This window comes from Trachinotus anak, unplaced genomic scaffold, assembly GCF_046630095.1.
Source record: "Trachinotus anak isolate AG129_WGS33_773 ecotype Australia unplaced genomic scaffold, CSIRO_AGI_Tana_v1 ptg000004l, whole genome shotgun sequence".
Lineage (NCBI taxonomy): Eukaryota > Metazoa > Chordata > Actinopteri > Carangiformes > Carangidae > Trachinotus > Trachinotus anak.
Window position 1 is genome coordinate 1,782,524 of NW_027273855.1, and position 23,488 is coordinate 1,806,011.

The 23,488-nt window shown below is 40.3% G+C and overlaps 2 protein-coding genes and 1 long non-coding RNA gene across 3 annotated transcripts; 1 reads left to right on the forward strand and 2 right to left on the reverse strand.

Moving 5' to 3' along the window:
* The first annotated feature begins 760 nt into the window (after positions 1–760).
* trappc6b (trafficking protein particle complex subunit 6B) lies at positions 761–5,528 on the forward strand. Its single transcript, XM_071475202.1, has 6 exons — positions 761–972; positions 1,077–1,144; positions 3,108–3,225; positions 3,366–3,449; positions 4,371–4,464; positions 4,711–5,528. The coding sequence occupies exons 1-6, from the start codon at positions 892–894 to the stop codon at positions 4,740–4,742; spliced, it is 477 nt and encodes a 158-aa protein (XP_071331303.1). The 5' UTR covers positions 761–891; the 3' UTR covers positions 4,743–5,528.
* Positions 5,529–5,675: 147 nt separating this feature from the next.
* On the reverse strand, positions 5,676–14,683 carry LOC139620044 (putative beta-lactamase-like 1). The gene is made up of 7 exons (XM_071475190.1): positions 14,540–14,683; positions 14,241–14,381; positions 11,894–11,997; positions 11,647–11,804; positions 11,027–11,238; positions 8,299–8,404; positions 5,676–8,127 (listed from the first exon to the last, which is right to left on the reverse strand). The coding sequence occupies exons 2-7, from the start codon at positions 14,344–14,346 to the stop codon at positions 7,149–7,151; spliced, it is 1,665 nt and encodes a 554-aa protein (XP_071331291.1). The 5' UTR covers positions 14,347–14,381; positions 14,540–14,683; the 3' UTR covers positions 5,676–7,148.
* A 3,011-nt stretch (positions 14,684–17,694) lies between these two features.
* LOC139620054 (uncharacterized) lies at positions 17,695–21,558 on the reverse strand. Its single transcript, XR_011690725.1, has 3 exons — positions 21,434–21,558; positions 18,602–18,639; positions 17,695–18,006 (listed from the first exon to the last, which is right to left on the reverse strand). It is a non-coding gene; the product is annotated as an uncharacterized lncRNA (long non-coding RNA).
* Positions 21,559–23,488: the final 1,930 nt, after the last annotated feature.

Below are 23,488 nucleotides of genomic sequence, written 5' to 3' on the forward strand. Positions count from 1 at the left end.
CCACACAGCTCTGTATGACCTGACTAGTGTCACTGAGCAATAACACTGTTGGCATTATGCGTGACACATAAAACTATCATACAAATATCAATGCAAGTATGAGTCAGGTGATATTCTATACTATTTTCGTTGTTAACACACTCTATAAAATGAGCAAAACCAAGACTGTGTTGGTCTGTCTGACGTGTTCAGTCTGTCTGAGCCGAGCCCATTGGAGGGAAAAGGTCAAAGGGCTCAGTCATTTCCTAAAACAGCGGGTGTATGTAGCTTTTTATTTTTTTACAAACATTACTCAGTGCTTTTTTTGTCAACAACCTTATTGAACACAGAGATCACAACAGTGTAAGGATTAATACAAACACACGACACAAAAACAGCAGGCATTAATACAAAGAAACAACAACAGAGAAACGTTATTCAATGCCCGGTCACACAGCATTCCGGGGTTCATCACTTTTTTGTGCCCCCCGGAAACATTTCCGTCCTGTTGTGAGTATTTGTGGGTACGTGTGTTGGGTTGCGTTGATGTATTGGGTTGATTTGTCAGTATTTACAGCACATTTGTGTATTTGTGTTGTGAGTATTTGGATGAGTTGTGTTGTCAAACTGATGAACGTATTTTTCTTATTTGTTTGTGTCTTGTCACACATTTGGACGTGTTTTTTTTAAGTCGCAGTGCGTTGAGCTCTCAGGGCCACCGTAGTTGGTCCTCCTGGCCGGCTGGTGGCGGTGGAGGGGCAGCGGTGCTCTCTGCCCCCCCCCCGGTAAACAACATAAACAACACGGAAGCGACAGAAAGCGACCGTGCTGTGTTTGTGTCGGTGTGGAGGAATGAGGCCGGCCCCGGTGTAAGTGGCCCCCGGCGGACCCGCTGCTGTCACAGGGAGAAGGATGGCAGACGAAGCTCCCTTCCAGTTCCTCCACAACGAAGTGATTCAGTACATTTCCAAGTCCGCTGAGGGCGGAGAGACGGTGAGGAACTGCCCGTCAGGAGGCGCTCCACGGCGGCTTCACGACCTGAGCAGCCAGGGGTCGATGGTTCTGTTTATTCACCACTTCTTCTGTCATTCATTCAGGAAAATGGAAGAAATATTACCAAACTGGAGAATATGGGATTCCGAGTCGGCCAAGGACTAATAGAGAGGTAACTACCAGGCTGCTGCAGACATGGGACGGGAGGGGGTCAGCTGTGGCTCAGTATATGATGGCCTAAAATAATAGTCTCTGTTTGAGTCATTGTCTTATTATGGATTCAACAGTAAGGTCGTGGAGGAGACACAAGGCTTCATCATTTATACATTTAGAATGATTTCTTCCACTTTTTAAGAGTGAAAACAGTAACAGTCAGCACATTTATAAAGCATCAAGCACAACACCGCCCCAGAGAGAACCCATTCCTCTCTGTATTATTGAAATAATAATATTTAAAGGAGTAGTTTCATGTCAACTAATCCCATGTGCAGAGTCAAGTCAACAATGAATCTCCTTCTAACAATGGTGAGGTTATCCAGAGCCTGGTGTGCCCTCTTCCTCTGCGGCACAGAGCTCCGTCACTAACCAGTGGGGGGAGAAGTATTCAGATCCTTTACCTAAATAACAGTAGTAATTCCATAGCCTAAAGTACTCCATTAAAAGTAAAATGTTTGCTTAAATGTACATAAGTAAATACCTTAGATATTGAAAGTAAAAGTAGGAATTGTGCAGAGCGGCTCTTTTCAGGTTGTTGTTGTTGTAGTTTGTCAAACTGGAGCCAACTTGTGTTATTTCTAGAGATATTTTGAGTAGATGAGTAGAGGAGGTGAGATGATGCATTTACATTCTGCCACTGTTGAAAACACATCAGTGAGTCACATGTTCCTTCACCACCCTGAGTTTATTCAGACTCAACCACACACACACACCCCGTCCTGCTGCTGCAAACACTCAGCAGAGCTCAGCACGTGGAGCTTTTTTCTTTGCTCTTCCAGATGCAGGTTAATTCAGAGGTTTTCTGGACTCACTCAGCTGCCTCCGAGTCTTTCTGCAGGTCTCCGTGTCCTCCTCTGTTGCACATGGCCGCCTCTCATATTGGTTGTGGACCACTCTGCTTCACTCGTTCAGTCTTCTAATTAGAGGTTTCAGGAGTTGAAGTTTCGCTGTGTCAAAGTTGTATTTTTACTGTCTGTGAATGGAATTCTCCCACACTCAGTCTGAGGAGGCAGCCTTTGATGGACATTTTAGGGGTTTCAGTTATGATCAGATCTCATGAACATGTGAAACTCATCAGGCAGAAAAATATAAAGTATAAAAAATAAGATATGACACATATTGCCTGATGGGTGGTGCTCTAATAATGAAGTTTACATTTTTTGCATTTTTCTCAAAATGGCTTGAGCTATACTGTAATTTTAGTATAGCTAAAATTATACTAATGATTGATTAAAGTGGATTAATCGTACTTATTACAGAAAATATAAATTTGTCATCATCACAATCATTGCACCTTCCAAACTTCAAAAAAATCACAATAAATCACCCGTACTCCCACAGAGCTGAACTTTTTTCAGCACATCCACTGGATGATGACTGAAGTTTGCCTCGCTGTCAGTTCAGAGGTCCATTGCTCTGTATTTTTCAAAATACGCAAAATCAGTTCCACAAGTCTTAATATCAAGTGTTTCAGTGTTTGGATCTAACGACTGGTGAGTCCGCAGTGATCCTGATAATCTTGCTGTAATTTGTACTGTATGCACAACATTTTCTTTTTTGCTCAGTGTTGAATTCAAAGTCATCAAACTGTTTGATGAGACTCCTGATACCAGCACAATGATGTGTGATGTTTTTCACAACTTTCACACCAACAATTTAAGTGTTTTAAGGTGAATCAGGCAAAAATCCCCCAGTTTTGCACATGTGATGTCATTGCCTCAGCTTCTGTGAAGGTGTGTGCAGCACATGGTTACCCAGTGGCACAATCAGTAAGTCACCTTCTCTGGGGGATACCAACGATAATCACAGCCAGTGATTATATTTAAATTGAATGTTGGTCTTTAACTTTTCATCAAGTATCATTCCTTTGTGGCAATAATACTTTCATTCAAAGCTTCTGGCGTTTTCCTTTTCTCCAGACTGACAAAAGACGCAGCACGGTTCAAAGACGAGCTGGACATCATGAAGTTCATCTGTAAGGACTTCTGGACCTGTGTGTTCAAGAAGCAGATAGACAACCTGCGGACCAATCACCAGGTAACACTGAGTTAACAGACTGCTCATCAGGCTCAGCCCTGACAGACTGAAATCATTCATTTAGTCTTAAACATTTGTAATACACTTTATGGTGTATGAATATCATCCGAGTTATTACCTTTGTCTGTGGTGTGTTTCAGGGCATCTATGTTCTCCAGGACAACAAGTTCCGCCTGCTGAGTCAGCTGTCAGCTGGTAAACAGTACCTGGAACACGCTCCTAAGGTGCTCCGCCTCGATTTCATCAGACTCTGTGACTCCGTCGTGATTTGTTCTATAAGGCCCTGGATTGTTTTTTCATGAGGCAGCTGATCCCAGACCAGCAGGGCCTCACACAGCTCCAGACTCAGTAGGGATGAGGTTCATCAGCATTTTACTGAATTTGAATCCAGTTTCCCAATCCACTTATGAAATCTGAATCCTTCAGGATCCCTCATTGGATCTTTTTAATTAGTTTCTGTTGTTATTTCACTCAGCCCAGTAACAAAACCAATCGCAACCATTTAGTGAAACTAAGGATTAAATTTGATATATTTAAGAATTAAGCTTCTTCTAAACACATTAATAACACAGTTGGTAATTATGTGTGATTGCTGATTCAGCCAAAAGTTTTTGTCAAATGAATGGAGAGGATTTCAGCTTCACTTTCAGCTATTGAAACTTGTATTCAGATTTTTGATATCTTGTACAGTTTTTGATTTATTGCAGTTTATTGCACAAATTTCATTCTACACACATAATTTTTCCTCAGACCGGAGGAAAACGTGTTCAATATCACACAGTGTGAAACAACTGGACGTCTGGTTTTTCAACAGTCAGCCCCTGAGCAACATGAGAGCATCTCAACAGCTCCGTGCACTTCAATACAAATTAAGAGGAAGATTTTCAGAGAAAAAAAAAAACTAAACTTTTCTTAAACTTGCTCTATTTGCCACATTTTTCCAAAAATTTTACAGATATAAGTTGTGGTTCTTTATGTGCGCTGAGCCAAACTCTCACTAAGGTCCCTGTGAGTTAGTAAGTTAAGAGTTCTTACTTTAACAGCGCACTGGGGTGTTTGAAGAGCTGCTGCGCCACAGCACACAGACGCACAACAGCTGTGTTAGGACGTCCCTGCTCATCATATGGCTGTTTGTCTTTCTGCAGTACCTGGCCTTCACCTGTGGTCTGGTGAGAGGAGCTCTGTCCAACCTGGGAGTGAAGAGTATTGTGACTGCTGAGGTGTCCGTCATGCCTGCGTGTAAGACACACATCTCATCACTTGTCCATCATTCAGAGACACAAAGTGTAGTGTTGATCTTGCTAAGAGTAATTTGACAAAAACATTTGAACTCTTCTTCCTTTTTTTCAAGAGCTTTCAACCACATCTCTCTGTCATCATCAGTAGGGTTTCTTTTTATTTTCAGCCCTATTCAGACCTGTTTTTAATGTTTGTCTCCGGTGACTAACTTATGCTTTCTTCTCCTTGTGTTCTTTGTGTCTGCAGGTAAATTCCAGGTCATGATCCAGAAAATGTAGCAGCCAGCAGAGGCCACACTCACTCTCCCTTTTGCCTTCATATGTCCTTGTGTTTTGTCTTTAAAGGCAAATTACATCCAACTTCAGCAGTAAAATGACGTCTCTACACTCTAGAGATGACGTTGACTTCCAGTGTTTCCTGCTGACCGACTGTCATTATCATATCTCTCTTTCCAATGCCATGATGATTATCTCTGAGAATGATTATATAGTAATGTTATTTCTTTTATATATAGTCTACATGATTCCCACTAACTGAATGTGTGACTGTGCATTGTGATCATGGAAGTTTTTTGTTGCCCTCTTGTGGTACAAAAGTAAACTTCAGCATGTTTGAATGGATGGATAGAAAAAAAAAAAAAAAAAAACTTTGATATTGATAAATATCAAAATAAAACACTGATAATTATCAATAACTCTGTTAGGATTTATCATTCTAATACATTGCTGCATTGCCTTCTAGTTAATCTATGATCATTAGATTTTAAGTGCTTTTCAGAAATCTGTTTATGTTAAAACAATTCATAAAATTACAATAACAATATAAAGATCATAAATATATAAATAGATAAAAATTAGGAAATGCTGAGCAGCTAAGATATCACAGGAGAAGTTCAGTATTGTCCTCAGACATGTCAAACAGATGAGTAAATGAGTGAGCTCAGTTTGATGATCAGAAATCCTGTTGAAGCATGAAAATGTCCAAACTGTTTTTATTGAAGTTGTTTGTTTGAACTTGACTCGAGGTTGAATCAGTTGCAATAAATTCCAGTGTGAAATCTCTCAGTTCCTCATTGTCTCGCTGTGTTTCCTTGTTATTTTTTGTGCTCCAGATATTATGTTAGAGACATGACCACTGTTTATGATTGCAATTCAATTTCCTAATATTCATCTTTGCTCCATTAAATTAGTCACAGTTACTAACAGCATCACTAACGTTAGTAAATCATTGAGTTTTCTATAGGAACTCTGTTAAAAAAAACTTGTTTAAAATACACACACACTCACAAACTCATCATTACAATGATTTAAAGTGAACATTTTGTCTGCATTTATTACTATGAATAAAATTTACAGTGCATTCAGAAAGTCTTCAGACCTCTCATTTTATGCTAAAATCCTTAAATGTTTCCTCTCATCAGTCTACACTCAATACCCAATAATGACAAAGTGAAAACAGTTTTCAAAATTTTGCAAATTTATTAAAAAGGAAAAAGTTAAATATCACATTGACAAACGTATTTAGACACTTTCCTGCAGCTGTAAATTAATTGTGAAGCCAATTATCAGAATTGATACAAAACCAGGCTTACATTTAAAGATAAAGACCATTTTGGAGGAAGTGGAGATAAATTGGATTAACAAGTTCTGAGATTTAGGTTCTGAATTTAGAAAAACAGAGCAGAATGTATTTTTTTCCTCAAGTGAATGCATTACGCTTCCATAGGATCACTGTACAAGAGGAGGCAAAAATGTGTTTTTGATTAAATGGCACTGAAGTGAATTCCCTGAACCTGTTCAGAGTGTATTTGTTGAGCCTGTCTCCGTCCACAATGTAATGTGATGCTATAGATAAACCTGTAGTAAATATTAGCTCTGTGAAACATCTAATATTTACGTATATTAGATACATATAGATATAATAGATAAATTCTGTCAACGTTAGCCCTACTTTGTTCTCCCATTGAGTGTTTATTTTAATTGTTGTTATATTACATGGAACAATGATTCTAATGTGTTCCTCCGTGTGTATGTATATGCGGTTATTGTGTATTAAGGTGTTGTGTACCACAGGACCGTTCAATAGATATTTTTCCAGTAACATCAGTGCCACCTGTGTATCTACCAATATGCAATGCAAATGCATGCATATCGTCACTTAATCGTTAATTAACGCTCAATATAGACTTAATAAACATTTAATATACGAGTTAATTTTGCATAATATCTTGTATCTCGTATTTATTGTTTATAGAAAACGTGTTCACCTGCTCCCCTAGTGAATTTGAATCTTGAAAAATCTAACCACTTGACATTTAAATCAACAGTGCTTTTCCTCTTTCTAGGTCACACTGCAGGCACTTAGAGATAGAAAAGGAATGATGCAGCATTGTCCATTAACCAAACATGACTCAGAACACATTATACAGCAGTGTCAGTTCTGAAATGCTTGTGTTGGATACTTAACAGAAGAATAACTCTTAAAGTTTGCTTTGGAGACTTGGACAAAACTAAATGATACAATTGGTTTTATGAGCAGAAAGATATTATATTAAAATTCAGCAACTTGAACAAGAGAGCATCCAATGACACATGACCACTGAGCAATTGTTTGCAATATCAAATTTTCCACTGCATTTGTCCAGTGACAAACTTGTGCTAGGCTGAATTCCTGTATTCCTGTCATCATGAAGTAAAGTATGGTCTACCAGCTATCCTTGTAACCCTGTAAGTGTTGAGTCCTGGGGAATCGAACCCTGGCGACAGACCTTTCTTGTTGAACAGGTAAAAGTTGAAGAGCTGTCTGTCCTGTGTCTCCAGGGAGACTGAGGCGCTGTTAACTTTCAACTTGCAAGGGTACGGGCTGTCAAACACCACCCTGAACACCCTATTCTGCAAGTAATCCAGCCGAATAGTTCGGTACTTGGACGGCACAGTTGTGTCCACCTGTGGTCCAAACTGCTGCATGACAAGCACTCCATCTGAGCCCACCTTAATCTCATAGAAAGTCATATTCCTGTAAGTGAAAAAACCAATATATGGAGCTGGGTTGGGCGGTGGTCTTAGAGTTCTTTGAGCATCCCTGAAAGCGTTCTTGACTACAGGGATGAGATAGCTATAGGCCTGGCTCACAAGGTCCTCATTTGCAGGCCGTACCCCTGCCATCAGGATTACCAGTCCCAGCTTGAGCCGTGGCACTAAGGAGAGAGTGGCCGCGTAACCATCCAGGTCGCCATCCTTCCTCACCACATCATAGCCGAACTGCTCATTGATCTCCCACGGTGTGCCGGTGGAGTTGGCGAAGTAGCCACTGTGGCATTGTGCCACTGGGGTCAGCATGGTGTTCAGGGTGTCCTGGCGGAGCAGGGTCCCACCGTATGCACCCAGCAGTGTCATCATGAGCTTGGCCATGTCAGCTGCTGTGGAGTACATCTGACCTGCAGGTCGGTACCAGCCGAGGTTGTAGAGTGGAGCCGGCTGGCCATTGCTGTACACACCCACAGCCATCTGCCTCTCTATGGTTGGAGTTATGTTGAAACCAGTGTCTTCCATGCTGAGCCGCTCCAGAATGTTGTTTGACACCCAGCTCTCAAAGTCTGAACCAGTAACCTTTTGGGCCAAGATGTTGGCCAATAAGGAAAAAGCAACATTGCTGTAGTGGCATCTGAGGGAGAGGAAACAGTGATGTCACAAGTGTTCACAAGTTACCTGTTTACAAAATACCAAAAGGATTGTTGTTCTTTGAATAGACATAAACCCGCTTGCAAAATGTACAGACTGTCTAAAGTCATCAGAGTCAAAAATAGTGTGACCCAGGAAGGAAACAGAGTCTTACTTGGTGCCTGGATTTGCCACAAGGACATCATCCTGTAACAAATTAAGGGCTGCCTCTGTGTCTCCACTCCAAAGGAGATTAGTTGACCTTAATCTTCTGGGTAACCCTGTAAAAATATTAGAAAACCTGAGTGAGTAAAACTGGTGTGTATATCTGTGGGCTACTTCATTCATGAAAGCATGGTCTGCTTTAAAGAAAGAACTATGCACAGTAATTATACATGGAAACACTTGGACATTAGTAACAAAGCAAATGTCCTCAGCATATATATGTCATGCACACATATAAAGAAGGTATTAAAACTAAGGTTCAGGGACAAGACCATGCCATGCCCCCGCCAATTCAATCATCTGTGCAAACCTATATAAATGTACCTAACCCCTTTTCTCATGGTTGTCTCACTTCTCATGACTGTTCCCCCTAAACCCTGTTCTTCTCCTCTCCTCTCTCAGCAGGGTGGCAGCGTGGCTCAGCGATCGGCAGTGTTGTCTAACAGCAAGGAGGTCCTGGATCCAATGAGCCACAGGTGATGACTAAGCTCATTGGACCTACTCTCACCCTGAGTCTCAATCCCTGAGTTCCTCAGTGCTCCAGCCACACTATGACCCTGTTTGGCCCTTGCTCATCTCCATGCATTCAACCCCTTTTCATCCCTTCCATCAACCCATACCATCCCAATGAACACAACCTTCATCCAATCCTTCCTGAATCCTCTAGCCAATCCAAATAATATTTAAAATACAGTATATATAGTCAATCAAATGGTATGGTGTTGTTGGTGAATTTTGGATTCAAATCTTCTTGCTCAATATTCGTTTACAAAATATGGGTTGAGAAAGTCCACATTGAGACTTTGAAGATCCTGATCTAGTGCCATCATCAGGTTAGCATGAAAACCTGTCCATGAGTAATGGTTTAAAAATATTATCTTCCTTCTTTCCCCCAGCATCCTGCAGGGCTTCCCCCTCTGTTAATCTGAGAGAACTGAGCTGATTACCTCTATATCTGGACACAGCTCAGTATAATTTTAGCTCCTCTCTGTTTAGATGAGCCAAGGGTAACTAAGGTACTGTAGTGGGTGGTAGAGATGTGTCCTTAAAAGGAATTACATGGTGTCAAGTATGTGAGTGTACACCTACACTTTGACCAATCTGCTTTCTTCACACACTGTCATGGATCTGTTTAGCTTTAGATGTTAGCTTTGCAAAGCTTGTAAGCAGTTTTTGAGATGTGTCTTTTATTAGCTGTGTCCCAATTCAGGGGCCTCCTCCTTCAGAGGTTGCATTGGAAAACTGATGGAGTTACAACAGCACAAATAGGCTGACTCATTTCAAAGGCTCCTTCAAATGTGGCCGGGAGATGAAGGATCCAATGGGTGGATTCTTTGTGGCCTTACCTATTCCAAGATCCATTGCACACTGGTAATGAAAGCAAACAACACCCAAGAGCCCAAGGAATATTCTTTCAGTTTCAGCTCAGTTCAACAGCCAACAGTAGAACTGTTAAAACCTCAAGGTTCTGTGACAAAAACTTATGTGTTATGTGCAACAGTAAGGTCGGGCACAGCTGTTGATGCAAAGCAATAATCCTTTATACCAGACCATACCATACCAGACCAGACCATAGCAGACCATTTCGGGTCATCCTCCAAAGGATGTGGCCTATATATTAGGACACATCTATGTCTCTGCTCCGGCATCTATATGTGGTGACCGCAATAACTTGAACAAAGACCGATTTCAACCCGAAATTAACTCTAGGAACTTGCTTTTTACCAGTGTTTATGAATAGACAAACTTGGAGGACTAAATATCCAGAAGACAGATCGAGGCCAAGCTACCCCTATTCAACTCCAAACTGACGATTGTGACTGCCACACCCCTTTACAGTAAGATTTTGGTTTTTTTTTTCATTTTTTCCTTGAGCTGAACCATCTTACATCTTGTGAATGTTTAGTGTTAATTTAACCAATTATCCACAATTCAGAATTATTTAAAGGACAACTGGAGTTAGTGTTCTGTCATAGAAGAAGATTGTTTTACAAGTTCACTCAGTAAAATGACTTAAAACAGCCTGTGCTGAAGTGTCCGTCTCATTAGTGCTTGGTGCATTTTTAAAAATCCATTATTTATGAATGTACCTAGTGGGACCATCCCTGCCCAGCAAGGCTCTGAAAGTGTCCTTAACTCGTGTCAGAGGAGCCTGACTGTGGGGCCAGTCACATGGATATGAAAGCCTCAGCCTTCAGCGTGGCTCCCCCACTCGGCCCTTCCCTTTTGGTCTGTTTCTACACCTTACAATACCATTTACGTGTTTGTTCCGTTTAATCATGGCCTGTGGTCTGGGTTATGACTCCAGGTAGCTAACTATGATGTAAGACAACATCCTGTCCCAGGCCTGTTGCCCATTCTGCCTCTATGTTCCTGTCTTCAGCCACATTCCCACCTCCCTTTGCCCTGCGTTGCTATTAAACTGTGCAGTCATTGCCCTCTGACTTCCCTCCCTGTTACCTGACTCCCTCGTGCACCTGCTCATCTGTCTCTCTTTCACCTGACCTGTCCCCGCCCTCCCACACACCTGTTCCCAGTTCCCCATCGGCCCTGTCAGCGTGTACATACAAGCTGTCATTAACCCATCCTCTGCCAGGTTGTTCATTTTGCTTCTTCATGTGTTCCAGTCATTTCTACGAGGCTGCCTGCCTCCTAGTCTTGTCAGACTGTGTGCTTACCTGAGAGCTGGCTGGCCATCCTGCGCAGACTGAGTGCAGGGGAGCGGCTGCGGAGGGACGAGGAAGCTGGTGCCCCACTTTTCTCCAGTGGGTTCTTGATGGTGAAGTTTTCTGCGTATTTCTCCAGAGGGTCGTCCAGAGAGTCCACCAGGCCGTCCTCCCACAGCTTGTACAGCATCAGTGTGGGGAAGATTTTAGAGAGGCTTGCAATTCTGCAATTACAGTGATTACAGTGAATGCAGCACCTTCTTATTCCAGTTGATTAAATGAATGTATCCTGATTTAATAATACACAGCATCCCCACTGCTGCTGCACAGATTGAAGCACTTCATTTGGTGAGTGGTTCAGTCTCATTGATTACTGGTCCTATACGATGCTTAATACAGTGAAGGTCTAATCCTAACCAGGACCCCTAATTCTAACTGTAAGCCTACAATATCCAACAGAAGAATTAGACTGCAGGTTGCATTGTGTGCTGATGATTATTATTCAAATTGAGCTGCTAATATTATGAACTGGCTGAGCAGCTTTTAGGACTAGATAATATTAATTCCACTTCCCTTTTGTCATATTTGTCACATATTATGTGGTACACACTGTGCATGACTGTAAATCTCACCTGTACACTGTGTACTCATTAGGTGCAGATGAGGAAGGGTCGCTTATGTTCTTCTTGCCAAAGTTTCCGTTCCACAGAACAGAGTCATTTAACACCACGATGGCTGATATGGCTGGCAGCTTGGTGGAGTGAACACTCGACCTCAGGAGTATATCTATCTGTTAGGAGAGAAAACTGACTATATTCAGAATCTCCACATGATAAAACACTGTAGTACGAATTTTTAAACTTGTTGAGAGAGATTCACCTTCTCTAAGGCCACCCTCAGTGACGTTATCGGATGTTTGAGGGGCACAGGCTCAGGGAAGCGAGGGCACATCTCCTCTAATGTCACTTTTTTTTCCACCACTTCTGTGGAGAAGGAAAAAGGTTTAACACGTATGAAACATACAGACATGGTGTTATTGTGGTATGACATGACAGGCAGATCCCAGGTGTGACTGGATAACCTTCCAACATAGACTGAACTCATTCCAGGAGCTCATTATTAATATTATTATTATGATTATTAACTTAGCTTCCAACAACTCCCATGCTGTCTGTTGTAGTACATGTTTAACACATGTAGAAACCAAGACCTAGACATGTTAAGGAGCTATTTCCTGCCCATCTGCTGGATGCACTCACTACGTGTCTGTCCTCGTTGTGGGGGTTGCCATGTTGGAGCTCTGTAACTGAACAAAACTAAGGTTTCTAGCTAAACAATTCTAACACATCCTGTAAATTAGACAGTTGTTGAAATGTGTATTCTTTCACCTCTTGTGTGAATTAAATCACTCAAACCCATGTGGGGAACCAAATGAAATTCATGTGTGGATCAAATTTAGTTTTATTAACTTTTCAAATATTGGATAAACTACAAACAAAAAGAGCTAATATTTACTGAAATGATATTTACCTTCTCTGCCTACTTTCACACCTTTCAGAATGTTTGTGTTGTGCAAATATAAAATGTCAAATTTAGATTTTGGGAAAGTCGAAGACACCTGGCTCTTCTACATCTCTGACATTAAACCTACGAGCCGGAGAAAAATCTGTCCTTCTTGTATTTGCATGTTTTTATGTCATCTGATGAAACTGACAGACTTGTTAACATCAGAACATCTTTCTTCATGAATCCTATTCATTCCCCTGCAGGTGCTCTCCATGGTTTAAGAAAAGTCTAATGGGCAGTGGCTGTTGCTCCTCATATCCAGGTCACAATGTAAAACAACTGCAAGCTTAAAATACAGACAGACGACTATCAAGAACATAACACATCTTCCCTATAATATCTGTCACTGAGCCTCAGCTTCAACCCCAATATAATGGAAGTCAAAGGAAATTTACAGTGTAGTGCTCATAACTAAAAATTACATTTTTCAATGGATTATTTTTTTGACCATTAACAGTGAAAGACTAACAGGATTCCACCTGTGAGAAAGTTCCCTTAACTTGTGACAGACATATAATTCTGCTATTCAATACCTATCTGCACTAACGCATTACTAAGATATTGTAACTCTGATTTTTTTTTGGTCAGTAGTGTTCTCCAGTCCCTCTGGGCTGTGGGCAACAATCGGGCTATGATTTTCTTTTAGCTCTACAATCACCACCAATAAGTCAGGACAGTTGACATAACTTTATTCTACTCTCTTAGCAGGACACCTGTCCCCCTGTAAACAATGGCAGATGGGAACCAAAAGTGCTCCACACAAGGGGGGTTGTAAATAAGCAAATGTTACACCTACAACATATATATCATATATGCAATAAAAAAGTGCTGCAACTGATGGTAAATTATACAATAAAGTCAGTGAAGAAATATTAATCAATAATATGATAAACTCAAATAATATTGCACCACTTCACATACAACACAAATGAATATGGTAATTTTTATAATCAATAATTCATAAATACTAATTTATATCAGTGATAAAAAATATTTTTATAATTGAGATAACCTAAATTTGTACAATGATTAAAGTTACAATATATTAATACAATAGGTAATTTCATTTTATATTAAGATAGTATTCTGCAGTTTGGAATATCTCTGTACTCCTGTAACTGTCCTTGTGAATTAAGGTGATTTAAAATATAATTTGTAGACATAGTAAATAGTAGGAAACACATTTTCTGTTATATATGTATATATATGCAATAATCCAGCAGCAATAATCCAGCAGCACACACTAAACCATGATTAATGTGAGGTTCATTATTAACTGGTGTAAATGTGTTTAACAAGGTTATAAAGCTGAGCTGTTTCTATGATGTTAATCATTGAGTCCTTCAGATGCATCGTGTTTGCCACAGTCACACAGTACACCCTGAATATCACATTTATTGTCACATACAAAGCACCACTGCTCTGCTCCACCCTGCCTCCTCCTCTTGTCTCTCAGCAGGAGTTAAAGTCTGCTTCACAGGGCAGCTAATCCTGCTGTCACTATTTCCAGCTTTGTGTAATCCTGCTGCAGCTTCTGCAAACGAGCAATTACAGCAAAGAGGCTAAGAGCGCTCACTAAGTTCCAGGATGGGAAGTCATACTATATGTTTTAAAAAGTCTATGTGTGGGTGGAAATCTGTAGCGGCTGGAGAAACGTTACCTGTCTTCAGCTTTGGCATCCTATACTGCCAAATAAAACAGCAGGTCATGACCACCGACAGCAGAAAGAAGACGACCATGCCCAGCATGGTCCATTTCACCTTCATCTTGCTTAGTGGCTGTTATGGGCCACGGACACAGTCTAGAAAAAGTGTCAGTAAAATGCGGAAGAATGATTAATGACCACATATTGATGTTTTTCATGATATTTGACAAGTAAAAAGTTTGGTTTCCCAGAGGAGGTAATGACTCAAAGAAAGATTACTTTCATAAACAGCAGATTCAAATCATTTATCTTACCAAAGGAGGGAAAACAAGCATTAGAGTTCTCCCATTGTCTTTGTGTCATTCTTCATCTTCTGACAGCAAATATCCAGTTTCATTTCCTACAAGGTCCACAAGGGAAAAGCCTGCAGCACTGTCTGATCTCAGCTCCACTGCTCCTGAGCATTCACTGGCCACAGACCACCACCCACATGCACTTAATCCTGAGTGTGATCCCTGGCTGCAGATGAAGGGCTGCTTCTATTCCCACTCCGCCGCCGTGACATCATAATCTGCTGGGAGATTCAGCTACAGCGCCAAATGTAAGGAGGACCGTGGAATGGAAACCACAGCACTCATCCTCAGCAATCAAATCATCTCACATCCTCCGGGGTTAATTCTGCATCACTCATCTGCTACATCAGAGGGACAGTGCAGGGTTAAGTATCATGGAAATGAATAAAGACTTACCAGATTTGAACAAGCACAGGTTTAATAATGATGACTGCAGAGAAGAGCATTTTGAATGAAAGTCTCCACGTAGACCTGGGATGGGTTCTGCAAGGGAACAAGTTCCCAAAAGCACCCAGGACCTAACAGGACGTCCCTCTGTCTTACAGGGAGAGAGGGAGAGAGGTGCATCTTTCCTCAGTGGACAGACCCCCTCCAAAATGGTCTGGGGGTTGCCCAAAGCCGCCCAATTTCAAAACCCTCGATCGGAGGGAAGGAGAGGGGGGGCTTGCCAGGCTGCCCTGGCTGTCTGCTGCATGGGCCCCTGATTGCAGCACTGGATGGTTGGGCTGGGGGCCCCTTGCCTGCCCCTCTGGCTTTCTAGTGTAGTCTCTCCCCCACCCCTACTACATGAATAGAATCGATCATCATTATTATTGTATTATATCATATTATTACCATATATTATTTTTACTATTATTATACTGTGTGTGTATACATGTACATGTAAATATGTGACTATATAACTTTCTATCTCATTACTATTATCATGGCATTTATCACATTGATGCTATCATATTATCATTATTATTATTATTATTATCATTATTATCAAGATGATTGTTATATTATTATTATATACGATTGACTCTCATTAGAACATCCTACCATGCACACACACATACACACACATACACACACACCTAAATCTAGTTATATATACACTATGTTTATGATGTTTTATGATCACAGTGTCTTTTATGTCACTTTCTGTGTGTCATGTTCAACATGTATTTAAAAAACAAAAAAAACAAAAAAAAACACCCATTTCACTGAATAAAGCTCTTGACTCAAAGGTCAAAGGTCCATTGTAAGGTCACGTTATGATCTGAGCTTGAGCCTGTAATGACCCCTTCAACCCACTAGAGGGACCTGTAGTGATTGGACTGCTTCTTCCACCCACTTATTCGACATGAAAGTCCATTCAACTATGTTGGCTTCATTTATTTACATATTCTCTGTAAACACTATGATTTTCATCCACTAACCTTTTTTGCATTATGGACTCTTCAAGTCCTCATTTCATACAGATGTATGTGCATTAGTTGTTTATGATAGTTTATAACTTTATTCAGTTATAAACGACCATAAGTTTTCATTTCAATCTATCTGTTTTTAGTGCATCGGTCTCTGTGAACAACAGGAGAATTACACATGACACAAAAACCACAAATGATTTCTTCCTGGAGTTGCTCCTACACAAACAATGTTGTGTCATACATTTTTTTTTGGAATTTTGTTCTTTTATTGATTAACATATATTATTTTATAAATAACTGCATCATGATAGTTTGGAAAGATGTAGTGTTGGTCTGACAAATAAATGAATAAATAACTTAATGGTATTTACTGTGTTTTCTGAGCTTCATCATCATAGTATTTGCGCAGTTGTTATTAATGTGCTGTTTATCTAAGCAGAGCCAAACGTGCTGATCAAAAGCTATATTTAGTCAGTAACAGTCATGTGCTTATGTAAATAAAATATTACTATGAATATTTTGTGTTTAGTTACTATTTGGTGCAGAAGCCTAAAGGAGAACTCTGCCTTCACCTCTCATCACTGTCCAGAGCACACTCAGCTGAAGGCTGGGATTATTAAATGACTGACCCACAGGATGTGCACCAAACCCTGTCTCTGAAAAATTACATTGATGGTTTTGTCAAATATGTTTTGTACGACACAGAGGGAGGTCAAGGTGACCTCTGACCTCACAGTTTACATCCTGCATCCTCCACACATCATGAATTAGTTTACAGGGATCGATTGACTGGTCAGTGAATGTAAAATATTATTCAATACACAGGAGCTTGCAAAAGGAACTAGAATAAACTGAATTTAAAATAAAATGAAAAATGAAAGATGAACACCTGGAAATAACGTACGATCCATGCCCTTCAATCTTTCAATGTTTTTATGAGGTATGTGTATATTAAGATACCTTTGCAGTTATTGTTTGAGAGTTATTCTCCTTTTAAGTGTGTGTGTGAGGATATTTTTTATTATTAGGTGAAAACTTTTTACAATAATATGTCAGGATTCCCATTCTCTTCTATTTTCCCAGGAGATTTCCAGTGATGATCGAGCTCATGTGACAGACAGGAATAAAAACCATACACCCATATGTTCCTGTCAGTGGAAGCTGGCTACCCTATGAAATCATCTCTCAGATACTTAACTCATTTTGAAATTATGACAAATTGATCACAAAAACTTTGTTACATGTAAATAAAATCATTTTTATCACCATTATTCATTTATAACTGGACTCATTTCTTATGAATGATATTAACTGAACATCAGTGACTAAATGGCGAAACACCATGAACACAAACAGTAATCTACAATGTTCCTTACTGACCCCAGTTGAATAAATAATAACTTATAATAGCCATAATAATAACTAATAACCATAATCAAACCAAAGAGATATATTGATTTCCTCAAACTCAGTAGGATTCAGTAGGAGCTATTCCACTATCAGCATCTATAAACAGCAGCCAGTAAAAACTTTCCTCATTACTCTCAAATAACAAAAGATTAATTGACAAATGTAGAGTGGAAAGGGAGGGCAAGCGATATGCGGGCATTGCTGCCCCCTTCCACCCCCTCCACCCCCACCTCCTCTGCACGGCCCTGTAAATATAGATGAAAGTACAAATGCAGGCGCAGAGAGAGAGAGAGAGAGAGAGAGAGAGAGAGAGAGAGAGAGAGAGAGAGAGAGAGAGAGAGCTGCTGTAATCCTCTAACTATAAACCCGAGCGGTGGGGTGCAGCAGCCTCAGTGTGAAGGATGGGAGATGAAACACCGCCGCTGTCCTCCGCTCTCATGACAACAGATGGAGCATCCTTCGGTCTGAGCAGCACCACCCAGCAGGATGACAGGTCCCCCCGTCCTCTGCCTCCTTCTCCTCTCTGCTCACACTCTCAGTCTCACAGCCGGTAAGTGAACACCACCCTCGACGAGCAGCATCTCTGGGAGAAATAACTGAAGTCTGAATGAGAGATCATGGTGGGGGGGAAAAAAAGTTCAGAATTACAGATAGTTGTTGTTTGCTTTTACGATTTGTTGTTTTCCTTATGATTATCACGGACCTTTGCAGGTATTTTTTCATCCTAACACTGGTCATTATACAGAATACATACCAGAGCTCCAGGAAAATGCAACCTATATTTAAAAATCACATTTGATTTTATGTGATATTTCAAATGTTTTTAACCTTTTAACCTCTTAAAACAACTTCATTTTTATGTGAAATGTGTAGACATTTCATTTCAATTACTACTGTGCTTAAAAATAAATAAATCTAAATTTAAGGTTTCTAGACAGAATGTTTTGCAAAGATTGAGATTTTTTGAATGTGCTTTATGTGTTGACTTGTGGTTTGGAGCTGAAATTATTGTCACCAGTAGTGTGATGAACTTAATCACACTTGACTGAAAGCAATTCATTAATCATTGAGTTCATTAATCAAATGGTGTGTGTGTGTGTGTGTGTGTGTGTGTGTGTGTGTGTGTGTGTGTGTGTGTGTGTGTGTGTGTGTGTATGTGTGTGTGTGTGTGTGCGCGTGTGTATTTAGAGGAACCTACCAGTACAACCGTACAATTCAACTTCATGAGACTGGACCCTAGAAAAAAAAAAAAGTTAAATTTAACTGAAGGTCCACCAAAGTCTCTCAAACGGTCACATGACAGGACCTGAGTAAACTCCATCCACTGAACAGAGACTTAGCTGGAAGAAAGAAAAGACGAACTTTGAGTTTAAATTTGTTGTCAAATATCTTCCGAAGCATCTTTTATGTGTTTGTCTGAACTCCCAGAATGCCTCCGGCTTCATTCAGGATAAAAACCAATTTGCAGAGACAGCATGAGGCTTGTATTGTTTTCACCTGGTGAGTCTATGAGTGTGTATGTCCTCATGAAAAAATATGGTCCTGGAGACACCCAGTGTGGTGGGAACTACTACAGAGGCTGTCTGAGCACTGTGGCAAGTGCTTATATGTCTGAATGTGAACCAGCAAGATGCAGTCTCAAAAATGCACTGGTGTGCAGCTGAGATCAAAATGTAGACTGATTTTGAAGATGGGTCTGACACGAGTACTGAGTAGTGCTGGTGGTGATAGGAGACTTTTCAAAAGTGTGTTACTACAGATAATGAGTGAAACACAGTAAAAGCAGACATGATCCGCACTGTGGCGGATTATGTAACTGAAATAAGTCCTAAGGCTCCACATCTAGATCTTCATATAACAGTTTAATGTAAGCCTGGATTACCACACAGAATGGACCACAGCTCTGAGGCCCCAGACCCCCATGTGCCACAACAGCTCCAGGTTCACTGTAGGACAAATCTTTTTTATTTAAAAAAATTTTTTTTTAGTAAATTGATTAGTTATAAATTTGTGGTTTTCTCTCAACACGTTTATAATTTAAATTTGTGTTAGCGGTGACATTCCCTAAATAAAGTTGTGTTTGAATGGTTTTAGATGTGACACTTTACATCCAGTGATAATGTTCAGTGCCAATGCAGGAAGTTGTGTGTCCTTTAAATAAAGGACTAATAAAGGCTATCTTATCTTATCTTATCTTATCTTATCTTATCTTATCTTATCTTATCTCTCTGAGGAAAGACGGACAGAGAAAGTGCGGAGGTCGGGAAGGTGAATGAGTGAGTGAGTGTGTAACACGTCTGACTTTAAAGGAGGAGGACAACATCAACTTTCCCTGTTGCCTAACCTAATATTAACAAAATGTCATAGTTGCTGAACTTAAAACATATTTAACAATTCATTTATTTGCCATAACTAGAATCTCTCCTGACCTTAACTGTTCATCGGGGCAGAGCAGCTGGTTAATCTGGCCTCGATGAAATTAATGGGAACGAGTGGCTTCCTGGCTGATAAGAAAACATGAAACTGAAAATAGTTTTTCTACTTTGGAAAGTTATAAAAAATGTGAAGATACAATAATATTACTGTCTCACTGTAAATGCAGCAGCTGCAGTTGGGTCTCATGTCTGCTGTTGATGACAACAGAGCACAAACCTAAAGCCAGAGAAAAGACTATTTATCAAAAATGTTCAAGCAGCCTGCTGATTGTGTCATCGAGTGACTTAGCTAACGTTGTTTGGAGATGCTTCCTCTTGAGGATAAAATGCCCAGTGTCTCATATTGCTAAAGGTAATCTGTCCTTTAAAACTACTGAACTACTGCTTGTACCAGTTCAAACCAGAGAGTGGATGGAAAATTCATCCCTGCAGAATTCACTGATTTTCTGATGATCTCGGACCAAACTGTCTAGATTTCAGATTATGAATGAACCTGGAGCCACTGATTCAACCAGTCCAGCTTTTTACAGCCACAGTGAAAAAACATTTATTCAAAGCACCAGTCAGGCACCAGAGAGGGGGCCATGGCTCAGCTGGTTGTGCAGAGTGGCTGCTGATCCGCGGCTCCCTCAAATCCAGAGGTCTTTACTTTCAGGTTTAACTCTGGGTTTTCAGGGTTACAACAGCGGTTCACTTCTTACCGGGGTAAATCACCATGGTAACTTATACTGAACTCCCAACCTGCTCCGGAGCAGGTAAGCTTCAGGGGATCACATCGAAACCTGTCAACAGCCAAACTACTGACCAATCAGATCACTGGGAAAAGTGAGGCGTCATTTCCACAGGATCCCAGTGGGAACAAAAGAGTTTACAATTAAGTGACAAATAATAAGGAGCAACAGATAATTTTATAGATCAGTCAAAGTGAGTCTGTCAGTGTGTCTGCACTGGTTCTAAAACAGAGGAGAGTTTATCACTAAATAACTACATGATAAATATTATAGCTTCATTCTAAACACTGATTCTTTAATCTGACAGAATCTTTTATTAGAAAAATGATCCACACACTGTTAAATATTTTCCACCATTATAAATGAACGTCTCAGTTAGATTGACCTCATCAGACAAAAACTACTTCTCATGTCTCCTCTCTGCTCTGGCAGCAGACTTGACTTTTTCTTCTGCATCACATGTTCAGAATAATGAAGAAAAAAACCATCAAGCTGCAGAAACTTGGACTAAAAACCTTTCTCTGCCTGTGGATCAAGGACTTTCTCACCAACAGACTCCACCATATCAGACTAGACAAACCTCCTCTACCATCATCCTCAACACTGGTGCCCCCCCAGGTTGTGTCCTCAGTCCACTCCTCTACTCCCTATTCATCTATGTCTGCAGCCCCACCCACAGCTCCAACACCATGACCACAAATAATGAGGAAAGCGCCTACAGGGACAAGATCCAGATGGTGGTGCAAGGACAATGACTTGATCCTCAACACTAAAGAGACAAAGCCAGTGGTCATAGAACAAGAAACCACAGCACACTGGACTATGCATTGACAGAGACAGAGTCCACATGTCAGAGGATCTGACCTGGAGTGTGGTCGAGAAGACCCAGCAGCGCCTCTTCTTCACAACAAACTCCCCCAGAAACTCCTGCTTAGTTTCTACCGCTGCTCAACAGGAAGTGTCCTGACACACTGCTGCACAGTCTGGTTCTGTAGCTGCTGCAGAAGAGAGGACGGACCTACAGCGAGCATCCAACCCTGTGTGACATCCACAGGAGCCATCTTCTTCGGGTTATTACTAACTGTGCAATATGATTTATTTTTACTTAAATAATATAATAATAATAATGAAAATACATTTCATGCATAATATTTATTCTATATCTTTTTTCTCCTTTCAATATCTATTTAGTTTGTTCTTTATCAAACAAAAGAGAAAAAAGACTCAACAAGAAACTTCATAATAATAATTCCTGTAAATAATCCCAGTATTTATTCACAGTTTGTCCTCAGACTGATTTTAATAATTGGAAATTATTTCTTTTTTTTCTTTTCTATTTTAGCTATGCAGTCTTATTGTTTACATTTCCTCTTTTGATGTCGCTATAACTAAACTTACCTGCAGGTATCTTTCACATGAATGTGCTTGTAGCCAGACAGAAAAACCCAGAGTGACTGAGCCAGTTGAGAACCAGCTTCGTACCACAGTTATTCAGTGTAAGGTTCAGTGAAGCCATCATTTAAAAAAGAGAAGGAAAGAGAAAAAAGAAAAAAAGTCACAAAGTGTTGCTAAAATCGTGATGATTAAATATGATACCGACGATTAAATACAACTTTGCTGTTGTTATGACATCATGGCCTCCAGCGGGACCTCTCTTTTAATTTTACCTCACCGTAACTGAAGTTTAACTGATTAATCCACATTAATCCACATTATTTGCTCCAGTTGATTTTCACATGGGGATGTTTTGTAATTTTTCCCCACCCTTTTAAATACATAATGACTCTATTTTCATTATAATTGCATAATCTTTTAAAATCCCTGTTCTTTCTGAATAAAAGATTTTCACGTATGAGCTGTGCTAAAGCTTCGCTTCGGTTGGGAAAATAAACCCAAATCTTTTTTTTTTTTGATATTTGATTTTTTTCAGTTCAGAGCAGCTCTTATTTTGCCTGAAGTCTGTCATTCGTAATGCAGGGTAGCAGCTCCAGTCAGACAGTTTTGAACTCTTTCAGGTTGCCACTGATGTGTTTGAAAGTGGAGCCTTTTATCTACCAGCAAGGCCAACTCTCTGCCTTCCATCCTGGGAGAAATTTACAAAGAGGAGGGCGACTTGGCTGAATAAGCCACTTTTATCTCTTCCAGCAAAGACAACACAAGACATGGAATATAAAACACTTCACAGTCCACAGCAGGCTAAGCTGTTGAATTGTCCTTTCTATGTTTGTTGCATAAAGTAGGGCAAAAGCAGCCGTAGTCCAAAACCAAGCCGAAGCTGAGCAGGGAGAGTAATATCACTCCCCAATATCTCATTTCACTAACCCTAATCTCATTCCCAAATATGCTTTCCCTCAGTTTAAATGATTGCTTTCAGTTGTTTACAGTGGACATTACGAATCAGTTACCATGTGTGAGAGCTGTTTTTTATCATTTCAGTGTTATTCTGATATGTGTTAATCTCTCTGCTACCTTGTTTGTGTGTGTGTGTGTGTGTGTGTGTGGAGAGACCAGAGCTTGGCAAATGGCTGGCTCTTTAGATGAAAAGCTGGAGGGCGGATTAAGAGGAAAAACATGGGAAAATAATCTGTAGGCAGTCTGACGTCATGCAGTACAGGCCGGCACTGTGGAGGTGAGACTGACTGTGGTGAGAGAGGGCATCTGAGTGCCTCTCAGCACTGGCAGGCCGAAGGTGCCTTTGGTCCCAGTCCACATGTCAGAGGGCAGCCGTTCAGCTCCTGGACATGAGTTCAGCCCACACAGGCTACATGCACGCATCAGGCCAGGGTTCGTTTCAGTCTCTTCATATGAAGCGTAGTGTTTCTCATGTAAAGTGTAAAAACCACATGGATTGTGTGTGAATTCTTTCTGTGAAAAAATATATTTCAATATGAAATTAATGCTAAAGCTTGAATTTTACAT

Excerpts from the sequence above, each read along its gene's own strand:
- trappc6b (XM_071475202.1), top strand. The coding sequence starts at position 892 with ATGGCAGACGAAGCTCCCTTCCAGTTCCTCCACAACGAAGTGATTCAG. Across the intron at positions 3,226-3,365 it reads ACCTGCGGACCAATCACCAG|GGCATCTATGTTCTCCAGGA; the intron begins GTAACACTGAGT and ends GGTGTGTTTCAG. Across the intron at positions 4,465-4,710 it reads GGTGTCCGTCATGCCTGCGT|GTAAATTCCAGGTCATGATC; the intron begins GTAAGACACACA and ends TTGTGTCTGCAG.
- LOC139620044 (XM_071475190.1), bottom strand. The coding sequence starts at position 14,346 with ATGAAGGTGAAATGGACCATGCTGGGCATGGTCGTCTTCTTTCTGCTG. Across the intron at positions 11,998-14,240 it reads GATGCCAAAGCTGAAGACAG|AAGTGGTGGAAAAAAAAGTG; the intron begins GTAACGTTTCTC and ends CCTTCTCCACAG. Across the intron at positions 8,405-11,026 it reads GATGGCCAGCCAGCTCTCAG|GGTTACCCAGAAGATTAAGG; the intron begins GTAAGCACACAG and ends ATATTTTTACAG.